The sequence below is a fragment of the Pleuronectes platessa genome, chromosome 16, assembly GCF_947347685.1.
Source record: "Pleuronectes platessa chromosome 16, fPlePla1.1, whole genome shotgun sequence".
In the NCBI taxonomy this organism is placed as follows: domain Eukaryota; kingdom Metazoa; phylum Chordata; class Actinopteri; order Pleuronectiformes; family Pleuronectidae; genus Pleuronectes; species Pleuronectes platessa.
Genome location: NC_070641.1, coordinates 22,292,210 through 22,307,816, shown reverse-complemented (window position 1 = coordinate 22,307,816; position 15,607 = coordinate 22,292,210). Strand labels below are relative to the sequence as shown.

At 46.3% G+C, this 15,607-nt stretch overlaps 1 protein-coding gene across 1 annotated transcript in view; it reads left to right on the top strand.

Annotated features, from left to right (window-relative positions):
* The window catches only part of usp43b (ubiquitin specific peptidase 43b), a 43,092-nt gene extending 29,212 nt beyond the window's left edge, over positions 1-13,880 (top strand). Inside the window, 10 exon segments of the mRNA XM_053443656.1 lie at positions 390-552; positions 2,755-2,866; positions 7,649-7,752; positions 9,714-9,791; positions 9,895-10,024; positions 10,125-10,351; positions 10,353-10,468; positions 10,630-10,788; positions 11,367-11,531; positions 11,665-13,880. Coding sequence (XP_053299631.1) covers positions 390-552; positions 2,755-2,866; positions 7,649-7,752; positions 9,714-9,791; positions 9,895-10,024; positions 10,125-10,351; positions 10,353-10,468; positions 10,630-10,788; positions 11,367-11,531; positions 11,665-12,815 — 2,405 coding nt within the window. The 3' untranslated portion in view covers positions 12,816-13,880.
* Positions 13,881-15,607: the final 1,727 nt, after the last annotated feature.

Sequence of the window (15,607 nt, the reverse complement as noted above, 5' to 3'; positions counted from 1 at the left end):
AGACATTATCTGATGCAGCTTCTGCATCAGATAATGTCTCCTGCTGGGAGTGCAGGGAGACACTGGTCCATCTGTTGTCCCCTCTGAATCACTGCTCCCCAAATAGAAAGCTGCTCTATCATCATGTTCTCTGTGTGAAGTCTCCTCGCTCCTGGTTGGAGGTGTGAAGGGAAATTATTACACTTTCAGTATTTGAGTATTTCCTCAGGTCCTTGGGGGAGGAACTGCTGGTGTGATGGTTTCTGTTCCTCATGCAAACAGAGTTTTAAGTCCGTTTCTAAGTATTTTGTAAACAGAAGGTCATGAGGACAGTTATATTTGTAAATCTGAGGGCATTAGGCCTCATTTGTTTATTCTCTCGTCTCTTCTTGGTCCATCTCCTCTGCCAGGGTACCACCACAGCCTGCCATCGTCTCCCTACTCCACCGGGCCCGAGGGTCAGAGGTTACCGGCTTCTGGGGCGTTGTCCTCAGAGTTCCTCAACCAGGGCGTCCCGCTGAAGATCCTGCTGCTGGTGTGCAACGCCGCCGGGGGGGGGCAACAGGCCGTCAGGTAAAAAGAACATCTGATCCTTCAACCGCAGCTGTTCAGTCATAAATCCCCAAATCAAATCTACACACAGATCTGAGTTCAGTGTTGAATTCAGAAAGACAAAACCAGGCCAGTTTGATAATGGAGGTTGAAAACTGGGACATTCGTCGGGTCCCGAGACACCAGCACCGAAACCAGGACAATCCTGGATGAACTGGGACATACAGTTGACATAGTTACTGTGTCAAACTCTTCACTTAGGATGTCCTCGAACCCGCGTCTCTTATAAAAGTGAAAATACAAGCTTTGGAAAAAATAAAGTGTTTTAGCATTGGTATGGTTATACCAGGGCTCCTACGGTCATGGAAAACCTGGAAAAGTCATGGAAAAAAATTTAATCCCAAAAGTTTTGGAAAAGTCCTGGAAATTTGTTATATTCATATTTTCATGTCGTTCATTTACGCTGAGTTTTAAATAAATAATATGCTTTTAAAGAAATAGGCTCAAATTATAAGCAGGCATACTTGGGTTTGTGTCATACACCGAGATTTCACAAAATGTATGGTCATGGAAATCCATTGGTCAAAATGTGTATGAACCCTGTTATATGTTTTCAGTTATCAGACTTTTTTTATTGTTTTCCATCTGACTCGAGTTCATCTGATGAAATTTGCAAATGTTTTATTTATCTCTCGTTTGCACAGATTATAAAGGTTCACTATTGATAAATAAGAGAATGTGTGACAGTGGCCTTCGCAAAAATCACGTTTTATCATATAAAAAACAAGTGGGACATATTAACTTTAATTTAGAAAGTAGATTTTTACCTGAAGGAGACTTGATTGTAGATAGATGAATACTTTATTAATCCCGTGGGAGTGTGAGTTCTGTGTACCGTGTTTCAGTCGATATATATTTTGAACCTGACCTCAGCACCTCAGGGTCGTGTCAGCGCTCTGTTAGAGAGACGACTCTCATCTCACACCCAGCCACTGAGGAATCTGACAGCTGGTGCGATTCAGAGATTCATTAGACGCCCGTCTCCCTGACAGAGTCCAGAGATCAATACAGGTGAGTTCAGCTGCTCGGCTCCGGTGAGAAAGTCCAATTCCACGACTCCCTGGGACGTCGTCTCAGTTTCTCCTGTCGTCCATCAAACCCCCGACCTGTCTCTGTCTCCTCAGACGACAGCTGGACGACTTGTCTGGGCCACGATAATGACATCGGAGTCACATATTCTCTCGCTCGGCTTCTCTGTAGAAAAGCATCACAGGCACAGTTCTGACATTCAGAGGCGTGTGAACAGTGTTGTTGGTTTATCTCAAGTGTGAAAGTGATGGAGACAGAAGATGGGAATTCAACAGGTTTCACATTTCACGTGTGAAAACGCAGACGTTCACTGGTTTCTGCATTTCTCCTCTCGAATGTCGACAAATTGATCTCATGACATTTCATTTCTTTGGCTCCTGGACGCCGACACTGTGTGAAAATAAATAATCTACTGAGTTCAGAAGTGGAAAATAGACGTCTGTGGATTCTTAGAGGGACGAGCTGATACAGAGCGGCTGATAGAAGGACTTTTAATTCAAAACAAGTCAACGTACAGCAGCAATAGATGTGTTTGGACTGTGGAAGAAAAGCCTTCAAACACGGGGAGGACATGCAAACTCCACACAGAGAGAATTCCAATCACCTCATTGATATCGAATCATGATCTAATGAGAACATTGAATGTCTGAGAATCGGTTTTATGGTTTTAAATCTGCAAATACAAAAGAAAAGCATGAAATACAATGAAAAGGGAAAAATATTCAAAATTATCCTCATTTTTGTTTGTTCTGTTTTATCTACAGTCGTCACTGTGTGTGTGTGTGTGTGTGTGTGTCTGTCGCACATGCTCTCATAAATCTCATAAATCTTGAGCGTGCAGTGAAGGGCTGCCCTCAATTAAACGTGTATAATAATAAATGTGTTATGTGATCCGTCATTTGAAGCGCTGCTCGTCCCTCTACTCATTACCCCCCCCCCATCCCCCCCCCGGTCCCTCCACTGAGACACTGTAATGAGAATCTGCTCTGAAGCTGATAATGTTCATCGACGATTATTTACATTACAATAGAATAAGATGAGGAGAAGTGCCAGTGGGGGGGTTGCTGTGATATTTGAAAATATTTGAAATGTTTTATTTCACTCATTAGTTTTTTCCTTTATTCCCTGTTTCAGGTTCGGACCTCCGTTTCTGATGAGGGAGGACCGGGCGATCTCCTGGGACCAGCTGCAGCAGAGCATCCTCAGCAAACTTTACTACCTGATGATCAACGGAGCTCAGGCGCAGGTACCGGTGATAAAGTGGATTCATGGGAGGGAAGGCTATGTTTCCTTTCTCTCTCTCTCTTCAGCTGAATATCAATGCAGCAGCGGCGGCGTCAGGAGCTGCCACAGATTCATTAACTCTTTAGCCGGCAGACGCTTGAACCCGTGACCTCCCAATTAATGCCTGTCAGCCAACTGGTAATGACCTGTCCCCGTCCAGTCAGGGGACAAAAATGAACACGAGACAAGAGTCAAAAAAATTTGAGCTGTCTCCGTCAATTAAAGCCGTGGGAGACAAACTGCAGGGGGGATATAAAAGATCTTTTTCATTCCGAGACATTTACAGTAAATCTGCAGTGATGGGGGAGATCTATTTCATTTTTCATTTCCTGCAACCACGACCAGAACACCCTGGATTTCAAGTTATAGTTCTGCTCTGTGTAATAAAGCAATAGCTGTGGCTGCATGGTGCTTGTAAAACATACATATTTAATATCTGTGAACCAGCCGGAGGCAGACAGGGGACATGTCTCCTTCCTGTCAGGCTGCCTGGTGCAAACATTACCGGACATGTTTATTGGCTCGAGCAGAACACGTCCACACCACAGACACTGTGGAGGTGCAGGTCCAAGAGCTGGAGGCCGAGAGGAATCTGATTCCTGGTGTTGCAGCCGCTGGAGCTCCTCACCAGAGTCGGGTAGACTGGTCTGGGACAGGAAGTGGAGTTCTGCAGGTGCACATGTGGCTCATCTGTGCATGTTTTAGGCGTGTTAGTGTGGACGGGGATTCAAACTGAGCCTCACTCTCAACCAGAAAACACATAAAACATCTTCTTTATCTAAATGTTGAACAGTTAACTTAAGAGGGACGATATCTGAGAATCACAGATTGGTGATTTCAGGTCATTTGTCAGAACATTACATCTTATATATGTTAATAAACATTTAATTGATATGGTATCAGCCCGATTTAACCCTCATTATAGCAGATCAAAATCAGAATCAGAATCAGAAATTATTTATTGACAAATAGGGTTACACCTACCAGGAATTTGCTCTGGTTATTGGTGCATACAATGAACATAGAACATAAAAACACAATAAATACAACACACATAAGAAAAGCAATACAAAAACAATATATATTTACCCAGTATTTACCTCTTATTTACTCACGTTTTCTAATATTTATACAAACTAACATTTATTTAGACATAAACATATCTAAATAAAAATATATAAAAGATAAAAGATATAAAAAGTGAAGTAAAAAGTGAAATGCAAAATGCAAAACAGTGAACAGTGTCAAATTGCAATATGCAATGTAATGCAGTATAATATAATATAATATAATGTGTTAATTTAACACATCCTTGAGGTGTGGGGGCGGAATAAAAGTCAGAGTCAGGTGGGGGGGTCCCGGGCCTTGTTGATAAGACCAACTGCAGCCGGGAAGAAGCTGCTCTTGTGGCGGGAGGTTCTGGTCCTGATGGACCGCAGCCTCCTGCCTGAGGGGAGAACCTCAAAGAGTCTGTGACCCGGGTGGGAGGGGTCAGCCACCATCTTACCTGCACGCCTCAGGGTCCTCGAGGCAAACAGGTCCTGTAGAGATGGCAGATTGGAGCAGTATATATATATTGCAGTGTGTGTGCTAATGAGACTAAATGAAAGTCCCTGCGTGGCAGAACAGAATCATGTCCACTGTCTCTGACGCTGTGATGACTGTAACACACAGGACCTAGTGACAGATCAGTTTCCTGCTGTTTGTCTCTGTCACATCAGTTATTCACTCCACCTCCGACCACCGCTCTGTTTGCTCACTCGCTCGTTCTCTGCACCGTCTGTGTGATTGTGCACAGCGGCGTCCTGTTAATCATGCAGCTAAACAGATCTCTGATCAGTGTCAGCTGGCTCCCTGGTAAGAGGAGCCGTGTAGAGCGGAGGAAACTGAGGAGGAGTCAGCCGGTGGTCGCTCTGTGTGCCAGGAGCGAGAGGAGAGAAGAGGAGTCAGGTGGGACGTGTTCAGTCGCTCTGCAGGAGATCTGTCTTCTCCTTCGTGTCCCGCGGTGTCGGACGGTTAATTCAACTTGTACAGAATAATCAGTTTGCTGGAGCCCGCCTCCTCCAAGGAAGGAGCGGTGCTCAGAGCAGATGTTTGCTCTGAATCTCTCATCTCAACCGAGTCGGGTGCTCGACTCACAAGTGGATTTTAATATTAGATTTGATTCAGGAGCAGCACTCGGCCTCAGTGGCAGCTCAGCTCCTGATGATGACGCTGAGTGACAGCTGGATTTTAACACTGGCTGGTTTTTGTGTTCACTAACAAAGACTTGGCTGAAGTTTATTATCCTACCACACGCTGACGACTGCTTATTGTCTACAGAACTAAAACCAACAGACTGATGACCATCACAGAAACGCAACACAAGGAACAACGTGCAGTAACACACAGTGCATTTGTATATGGAGACTTCAGAGGACATAACATTGACTTACTGGAGACTTACTCTAACCTAAACTTAACCTTAAAACGATCCTAATCTTTATTTTAACGTGACTCTAAACTTAACCTTAAAACAACGTTATGGGGTTTTACTTTTTGTCCACTCATGGAAGACAAGTCCCTAAAATATGGTCAAAGTCAACAGATTTAGGTCACCACAACATGAGTAAAGCCTGGAGCACATACACACAAACAGATACACAAACACACACACACACACACACACACACACACACACTGTGGCTGTTTGCATGGGCTGTAATTGGAGATCTTTTGCCCGGTCGGACACAAACAATGCCACAAACATTTCCCCACTTCACTCTCACTGGACACAGAAGATGTTTTCTCATGGGGAAACATTTCAGAGTCTGAAGCTCCTCCTCTCCTGCTCCCTGTGGGGGGGTGGGGGGGGGGGTGGACTGCTCAGAGGACAAGCAGATCTCACATTATCTCACAGTATCGTGCTCATCACTCCCCTGTGTCTGGTGTTCTGTCTCTAGTGGGGGGGGAAACAAACATTGGGAAGATGATTTAATATTTCCAGAATCGAAAGGTTCCCCTCGTAAATATCATGTTGAAAGATTAACTTGTCTTCGGCTGCGTGTTCCATTTGAAGATCAGACGTGGAAATAAACATTGTGGGCTTGTTCTATGCCAAAGAAATGTAGTTAAGACCTGATATTTAACAGTTTTATTAAACATTTAACTAAAGAACCATAGGGGAAATATATATTTTATGTGGAAAGGAAGGAGGACAGAGATAATGTCGGATTTGTAACTGACCTGAAATCCCCAGAAACAATCCTCAGACCTGGTGAATCCTCCCGGAGGTTCTGTAAATCCCTGTGGAATGTGTGGAGATGTATATGGATCTTATCATAAAGGAATGTTCCTCCCTGATTATTCAAACAACGTTAAAACCTTTCATTCCTCAGACGTTGGTTCGACTCCCCAGGTGGTCTTCACGTGTTCGTACAAGCCCTTTCACTGGTGAGACTCAGGGAAACATCACTCACTGGAAACCGAGCGCGTAGGAAAGTGGATGAGTTCACAGGAGAAGTAACTCTCGGGCACCACGGGGAGGTTCGATTCCCGCGGTGTCTATAAACGCCTGATGCTGAAACGCTGCAGACAGGATGATGTAGTCTTAATTACACGGCTCGGTGTGAGGCCGTGGGAGCAGAACTCCACTCGGCCCTCCAGTCCTTCCAGCTTAAGTTATAGCTGCTGCCTGGTTTTCAGTATTTCATCTGACCCGGCACTTTCAATATTACAGAGCATCGGGTATTTGAGCCTCTAATGTCAGAGGTATTGTTGATCTGCCCTCGAGGGTCGAGCGCCGGTGGGTGTTTCCAGGAATCTGATGTGTGTTCGCGGCCCCCTCCTCCCGCCGGGCCGAGCTCCCCTCACGAACCCCAGCAGGTGTTTGTGTTTGAGCTCAGCTGCTACACACCAGATTTCACCGGAACAACAGGAAATCAGTTTCATTTCTGCAAAAAGCCCTTTTTCGTTTCTAAAAGCTCCTCCGATCCAAGCAGATCTCAGAGTAATATCAACGACAAGTAGAAGGAGATCTTTTTTATTTCAAACTTTGGCTTTTAGAGGATGAAACGAGAGAGTCGTCCGATTGTCCTGTGGTTTTTTATTAATGTTTTTGTTTCTGTAAAATGAAACCGGGCCCTGTGCTGCGTGTTGATTCAAACTGAAGTGAGCTCAAACTGTCTCTGCAGGTCTCAGCCTATATTTCATGATGGCCCAGTTTGTCCTCCTCTAGTCGGCACCCAGCTAAATGATCTCTGATAAATACAACCCTCTATGTGCCAGTGTTGGTTTTTAACCTCAACTTTAAAGTACATTTCAGCAGAATAAGATAGAATAAAACAGGATGAAAGTCTTAAATGCAGTTTCAGTGGCAAAACACAGAAAATAACCAGCAGGGGGAATAATTCTCTGTATTTTCTGAAGGCAGATGTTTTATCTGGTATTTGCTGGGAAGACAGATTTGTATCATCAAGGGTTTTTACTTATCTGAAGGTGCACGGAGCAGAATGCAGTAGTTGAGTGACTCTGATGTTTCAATGAGAAGGAGAATGTCCCAGTTCTGATTTGAATGTTTGAGTTTTGTGAAACCCTCGTGTTTCCTGTGGTTGTTGCACAAGATAATATTGAAGGATTCATATGTACTAAAGCTGGATCTATGTAATATAATATAATATAATAAACACTGTACAGCGTCTAAAAACAATGTTTAAATAGTGAAATCGTGGATTCACAGCTTTTTTTGTTCTGACTCTTCTTTCAGAATACCAGGGTGCTGTTCAACATCCGCGTGGTCGGAGGTTCAGCGTTTTACAGCTACCTGTCACCTCAAGACGGGCGACCGCTCTACCACCCCGCCGTGGACAGGTCAGTGGCTCCTGGTGGACTAACGTCACACACAGACAGACACACACAAGGGTTGTAACATGTCCCTGTTGTGAATATGTGATGTGAAGCTGGAGAAAAACCCACACGCACACTGGGAGAACGTGCAAACCACACAGAAAGGCCCTACTGGGACTCGAGCTGGGATTCAAATCCTCTCACCATCCATATAAACACCACTCGTATCTTTTATTTGCTTTTTTGCTCCGGGTGTTGATTGTGCTCCCGGTTGAATCCCGGCTGAAGCCTGAATCACCAGCTGCAGCTTTGTGACGCAGCCACAGTCTCAGAGCTCGGTTCTGCCAGATGAACTTGATATAGAAGCTCCTGTTTCCTCTGACTCACGTGATCCTGACAGGAATAACCCAGGACCCTGATCTGGAGAAGCACTTCTTCCATGTGCATGTTCCTGCGAGGTGGACGTCTCAGCAGGTGTGAACACTGAAGCCGCTCAGTGTCCTTGTGGCTGACTGACGTCCTCCTGTTATTAGCGTGGAGAGGATTATCCGATTATCCTAAATGCGTTCTGTTGTTGAGGAATTAGTGGCATTGTGGCTCAAACACTGAAATGACCCAACGTTCCCACAGGCTCATTCAAATTTGATCTCACATAATCGATTGTAATGCAGTTTCAAATCTGCTCTAATCTAATCTAATGAAGCGTTTCTTGAGAAGCACAGGCAGGAGGCCAGTTCCTGAACAAGTCGACCCAACAACACGCTGCACCCGAGTGGAAAGAACGTTAATGTTTCCATACGGACGTCTTCTTGTATTGATTTTTAATATATCTCCCTCTATCTGTAAAGGTTAGAGGGAGATATGTATGATAGGAAGGATGCCTGTCACTTCCAGGAGGGAGCTGCTGTTTCTAAGCAGCATTTTGTACAAAGTCTTGAAAGGAGTTCCATTTGTGGAGCTGCTGAGAACAGAGCATTCATTGGCTGAATGGTGCTGATGGGGGCAAAATGCCTTTTGAAACCTTTTGAGATGCAAATGAGCCGCACGCTGTATCCTAGAAACTCGTGTAATGATAGTGTCTGAACTCGGAAGGTTCAGGGAATATGCTCTGTCCCCGAGTCCCCCCCCCCCCCCCATCACACACGACGAGGACGAACCAGTACAAAGTGTTTAAGTGCACCTTGTTCTCCTCCCGGGTAATGATACGTTCATTACTGTGTCTCTGTCGGCTTCTTCTGCGTGTGTGGCTCCGCTTCTCCATCCTGAGATATTTGTATTTGTGTTGTTTTTCTCAGTTTTGTATCCGTCGCGTGTTAAAAACATCGACAACACATTCTGCTTCTGTTTCCTCTCATGGGCTCATTTGGACACTATCCAGAGTCCTTGTCCAGGGGGCTGGCAGGAGAACGTCCAGAGAAGATTAGCTGGAGTTTAGAGAATGTCTGAAAGCCGCTCTAGGGTTAAAATAACCCCAACTATATGTCCCTAATACACACTCACACATCTAGTGTTGCTTAATGATGCTTATCAAAGTTATTTTTCTCTGTGCCCAAATATCAAGAATTCATGCTTCACCAAGAAGTGTAGTGATGTTGACACCTAGTGGTTAAAAGACATCAATGCAAGTGAAGTTGCTGGTGCACAGTGGTGGAAGGAGAATTACCACATCAAGTTTATATTTGAGTAAGAGTAACTAAGTACTTGCCTTAAAATATACTTCAAATATTAAAAGTAAAAATTACTGCGTGGAGATGGGGGGGGCTCTTCTGAATCGTCTCTTCTTCACCTGTGATGATGCTGCTGCAGGAGGCGTGGTCTATTGTTACCTGTCTGTTTCCCTCTCGTTATTAATTACTTTAAAAAATATAGAAAATACAGATATTGGTTGATACCGGTACAGTGCATTAACAATGTAAATGTACTTTATTACATTATAAATGTCTCTGAGGTTGAACGTGTGGCTTCTGTTGCTCTGATGTCTTCAGGGCTCTGAAGCTCTGCAGCTCTGGAGGACCTCCACACGTGAAGCTCATCATCGAGTGGGAGCACAGGATCAAGGACTGGTCGGTGCATTTGAAATCACAAACCACCTCAGGACTCTCACTCTGCATTTAGCTCCCTGTAAACCTGACATTAATCTACTTTGTGCGATGCTCTGGCCTGCAGCCTGTTTGGAAACATCCAGGAGGAGGTGGTGAGAGATGCAGAGAGCGTGAGGAACCAGCAGCAGCAGCACGTGCAGCAGTACAGCTGCACCCTGGACGAGTGCTTCCAGCTCTACACCAAAGAGGAGCAGGTGAGTCCGTGTGGTTTCACAACACAGATCTCCTACCTGCTGCCACCATGAGGTCTTGTGCAGACACACTGTATTTCTCCTCCGCCCTCTTCTCCACCAGCTTGCCCCAGACGACGCCTGGAAGTGCCCTCACTGCCAGCAGCTGCAGCAGGGCATGGTGAAGATGAGCCTGTGGACGCTCCCGGACATCCTCATCCTGCACCTGAAGAGGTTCCGGCAGGTGGGAGACCGCAGGAACAAGCTCACCACCTTCGTGCACTTCCCTCTGACGGGCCTGGACATGAAGCCCCACATGGTGAGCCGCACCCACGGCTCCCACCCGCCCCCCCCCGCAGCCCGGGTGGAGGCAGTCCAGACGCCACGACCTGGCCCCCCCGGACTACCTGTACGATCTGTACGCTGTGTGTAATCACCATGGAGGGATGCACGGCGGACATTACACAGGTTTGAATAACCGACGTGAATAGTAACGTAACAAGTTAAAGGAAAAGGATGTAGATGGTGAATTAAAAGGGACCCGGGGCAGATCCCTGGGTTTCCCCACAGAAGACTCATGTTCTGCTACTCAGACAGTTCATCTCCTCCCTTTGTTATTGTGCTTGCAGCCTTCTGTAGGAACTCTGTAGACGGCCAGTGGTACAGCTACGATGACAGCAGTGCCGAGCCGGTTCCCGAGGCAGAGGTGGTCACACGTGGAGCCTACATCCTCTTCTACCAGAGAAGGAACACCATCCCGCCGTGGTCGGCCAGCTCCTCCCTCACTGGTCAGTCCTCTCACATCCTGGTTCAGTTGGAAGACAGATGGAGAATCAATAATCCCTGAATCCCTGCTCACACCTCATTATTTACAGTTTACCCTGAAAAATTCTGTTATTTTTCTTCTCCAGTTTCCTATAATTGTTTGATGTGCTGCTTCTCAACAGCATCAGTGCATCAGATATTGATTTTCGGCCAATAAATAAAGGATCTCTGTCCATTTCCTGCAGTCAGAGATTCAATCATTCAAATGCTTTAAAGCTCCTTTCAAACTAATCAAATTCTTTTCGACCTACTTTACAAGTGATGGACAAACATAAATAAATTTTAAAAGACTTAAAACATTTAGATGTAGAGACTAATACATACATTAATCAATAATAGAAAAGACAACAATAAAAGAAAGATAAGATAATAAAATATAAAAAGTCTACAGAGAGACATAGGATAAATAATAATGATAAAGAAATATATTCAAATAATATATCCAGCATTTTCTTTCCCCCACCATGAATATTCAGCAGCTGATGGAAGTCTTCACTTTGTTGATTTGCATGTTCTTTACACTTCTCGTCTTCTTCCGCAGGCTCCACCAGCTCCTCCACCTCTGATCACTGGCTGGTCCGGCTCACTGGGGGCAGCGAGAGGGGCAGCGTGGTGTCAGGGGGGCCCCTCCCCACGGCCCCGGGGCCCCCACAGGCTCCAGATTCTCCTGAGCTGCCAGTGTTCGGAGATGAACCATCAAAAACAAGTAGGTCCTTTAGTGTCACTCGATGCCACGGCACATAAAAAAACACATCTAAAGATAAGTAGTGAGTCTTTCATAATCTTGTTCAGATCCCAGTCTCACCAGGTCTCCTTCTCTATGTGTCTTTTTCCCACAGACGGGTTCGAGGCCAAGCCGTTTGTCCGTGGGACCCAAGGCAGGAGTGTCAGCATGAGATCTCCGACTAAGTCCAAGGAGACTCTGAGCAAAGTTCTGCCGCTGCGCTGGTCCTTTGGCCCCAAGGATCGCGTTAAACACCCAGCGCAGACCCGGCCTGGGGAGCTGGTGGAGTACCTGGAGTCTGGGCGCCGGCCGCGGTGTACCAAAGACCCCATCGTCCAACTGGTGGCCACCCCACCACAGAAGGCTTCCCAGCGGAGAGCCTTCAATGTGGGACAGGACTGCAGCTCGCCCAGTGGCAGCAGCCTCAGCTGTTCAGACAGACCCTGCTCGGACACGTGCTACTCGCCCAAGCTGCCAGAGGGACAGAGCCGACCCTGTGTGGACAGAAGCTCCGGCCAGGGAGTCGGTCACAACAGCAAAGCAATAGACGAGGTGTCCCTGAGGCAGAGGTTGTCTAAGAGAGCGAGGCAGGACCCGGGCAGGACCCTGGACCTCCAGCTGCACAGAGGACTCATCCTAGAAGATCAAATCAGCCACAGTGCACCCCCCAGCAGAGACTCCACTCTGAAGAGAACCAAGGTCCAGGCGGGGGTGACGTTCAGGCCTCAGAAGGACCTGGTGCATATGATCCTCCAATCTGAGGGCCGGGGGGGGCACGAGGGTCGCAGCCACGACAGCCTCTTGTCTTTCTTCAAACCAGGTTTCATGAAGAAAGGGATTCTGAGGTCACCGACCAAGGGGATCGATCGGCGTCTGAACGGCCACGGACACCTGGAGAAGCTGGCGGCCAGTCCTTTAGCCAAACTGTCCCTCTCCAACGGGACGCTGACCACGCTGGCCCACGAGGCCGGGAGGACCGGCGTCGCCCCCTGCTGTGACACACACAACCGCAAAGTGCCGCTGCCGAACGGAAAGGCCGTACACCCCGAGGCCGGGGACATCCAGCGCGCCCACAGCTCCGGCAACATCCAGACGAAGCTGGATCTGACTTTCCGCCGGTGCGCCTCCCTGCAGAGGAACGGCCAAGTCCCGGCGCATCCGGAGCCTCGCGTCCTGCTGCCGGACAAGCCCGGCCACAGCCCTCTGCAGCGGACACGCTACAGCACCACCTCCCTGGGTCGGCACCGGCCCGTCCCCGAGCACTGAACCTGCACTGCACGCTTAGCTAGAGGAGGACACTGGACACAGAGGAGCTGTTTGTGTCCAACGAGCACAGATATCACTGGAAACAGAGAAGTAACGACAACATGATCAGGAGAAGCTTCCTGGCTGCTGTGAAAGAAAAATACAGGAGACTAGACATGACATGTGGTATCGATACAAAACAAGAGGAAGAGCCTCAGTTTTCAACAATCAAAAGTACAGATCCAAGGTCTGTTTTCTTATGATCATGAATATCAATCTTAAGCTGTGTCTCAATTCAGACGCCTCTTTCTCCTGAGGACCACAAACGCCTCCTCCTTCAGGGGCCTCATGCACCGTGGGAACCGAACCGAGACGTTCCGGTTCACAGAGGCTTTCTGTGATCAGGGGTCACCAGCTCGCCCCCCCCCCCCCTCACTGCTGATTCCCAGCAGCAGAGCGTGACGTACTTCCTGAGTTGAGCCACAGCCACAGAGATCACTTCAGCCACTTGACACCATGTGACTGATGTTCTGTCCTGTGTGTGTTTTTTTTTTTAAAGTGCCTCTGTGACAGCCCAGAATGACTTCTGAACTCTCGGACCTCTCGAGAAGCCGCCGGCTCGACGGAGCGCTGGAGAGGAGGCAGATCTTCTCTCCCCCCCCCCCGTCATAGCACTGTTAGAAGTTCCTACCTGTGTGTGTCTTAAACTCAATCTATGCAGTTCGTTTACTGAGGAGAGAAACTGCTGTAGTGTGATGAGGGATTAGTTCAAAACGAAGCAAGCTGCCATTAGAAGGTGGTTTTATTCTGAAAGGGCAGAGAGTGGTTTATCCATTGTGGAGTGAAAAACACTGGAGTCTTTGGAGTATTCACAGTTTAATGGGCTCAAACAACATGTCTCAGATTTTGCATAAAAAGTATTAACACCTGCAGAAAACCACACGCTCCACGGCTTCGTCATGTATGATCATCCTCCTGTTTTTATAACCAATGCACTTTCTTTCTTTTTTTAAATTCCATATGTCGCTACATCACCTGAGCTTCTACACTGATGAGTCTGATTTCTAATTGAGAGGCAATTAGACCCACCACAGACGGTTTGAGGAACCACCACAGACGTGTATATCTAATCACACTGTTTCTGTATCTGCACAACTTTCCGTTTATTCACTGCAGGAGGACGACAACGAAAAGTTCACAACACAACAAATTAACTTCATGACTTTTTCCTCTCATTCTTTTAAATTTTACATTTTTTTTAAGTTAACCTGTGTCACTGGGGATTATTATGGGATATAAAAACGAGTGCCGATTGTTTGCCCTCCACTGCTACTGTTGTGTTTACACGTTGTGTGATTTTAACATTTACCGTTTTAACTACGCTACCAAAACGACATGATGGCGAGTGAAGGATGTTTCTGAGACGTAAGGCTAGATTATATTTTATTAACTTTTTTAAAATTCTACAATTTTTACCTGATGTGTAATATTGTAATTTAAGATCAGAGGTGTGTGTTTCAGGATTCTGTGTAAGGTCGGACTTAAACACACAGTAAGGGGGGGGGGGGGGGGGGCACAACACACTCAAGTCCCTGTACTGGACTGTTTACAGTATAATGTCTGCTTCATGTACTGCAAATCTTATGGATTTCAAATTAAACACAGAATTTCTCACAGATAAACTCACTGTTGCTGACTGGTTTAATGACAACAAGGCTGTTTGTATCGTTCTCAAGACAGTAAATATTATAATTTTACTAATACATAATTGTCCTGACACTTTGCTAATGACGTCTTCTTCCTGTTGGTCTGTGACTGTAGAAGGAAAACCGTCCACTAGATGTCAGCATTGTCCAGGTAATTCATATGTCAGAATTAAGAGCAGATGTCGAGAAAATAGAAAAACAAAGAAGGACCAGCAAGTATCTGAAATATTTGGCAAATATTGCGACACACTCCCGGTCAACCACGTGTTGGGTGAAGAAGTGTGAGTCTCGTAATGTCGTAATAGAGAGGCCAGAGTTCTTTTTTCTTTGTAAATCATTCTGTGTGTGTGTGTGTTTCGAAATATGACACATCCAGGCATAACAACGATTAACGATCATACATCTTATACGTGTCAATAACTTCACTGCATAGTTTCTTAATGAGATGAAGAGGTGATGTGTATTAAAGGCTCCTCGTCAATGTATCCACCCGGGGACGGGGACAGCTGTGTGGTGTGAGTATGGCACCACCTAGTGTCTAAACTGAGAAGTGCAGTACAGTGGGCCATAGTACATTACATTACATTTCATTTAGCTGACGCTTTTATCCAAAGTGAATAAAGGCCGGTGCATGCTTCTGCGTTTTCAGGGACACCCAAGCACACAAGAGCCCCTTGCGTGCCTCTTGTGTGCTTATGTATCCCTTCTTGCGTTCTTGCGTGCTTGTGTGCGTCGCCCAATTTTTCGGACTATACGACAAAGCTACGTAAGCCTCACGCAGCCCGCAAGGCTGTGATTGGTCTGCTAACTACATTCTTTCCGGAGTCACATTTCCAGTTTCATGCCCCATAATACCGGCAGAAACCACGGAAGATTTAGAAAAACGAATATGGACCAAATAGAAGAGCGTTTGGCAGAAGAGATCCGAAAGTATGACCACTTGTATAACCCGTCATCCAGAAAGAGGCTATGAGGTGCCGCAGCGGCCATGTAGATTAACAGTCGACGACTGCCACACACAAAGAAGGCGTCTCTAATTGCTCTCAACACGCGCAACCCTTGGAGAACCATAAATTAAAATGAGTCCGTTGACACAGCTGCGTGAAA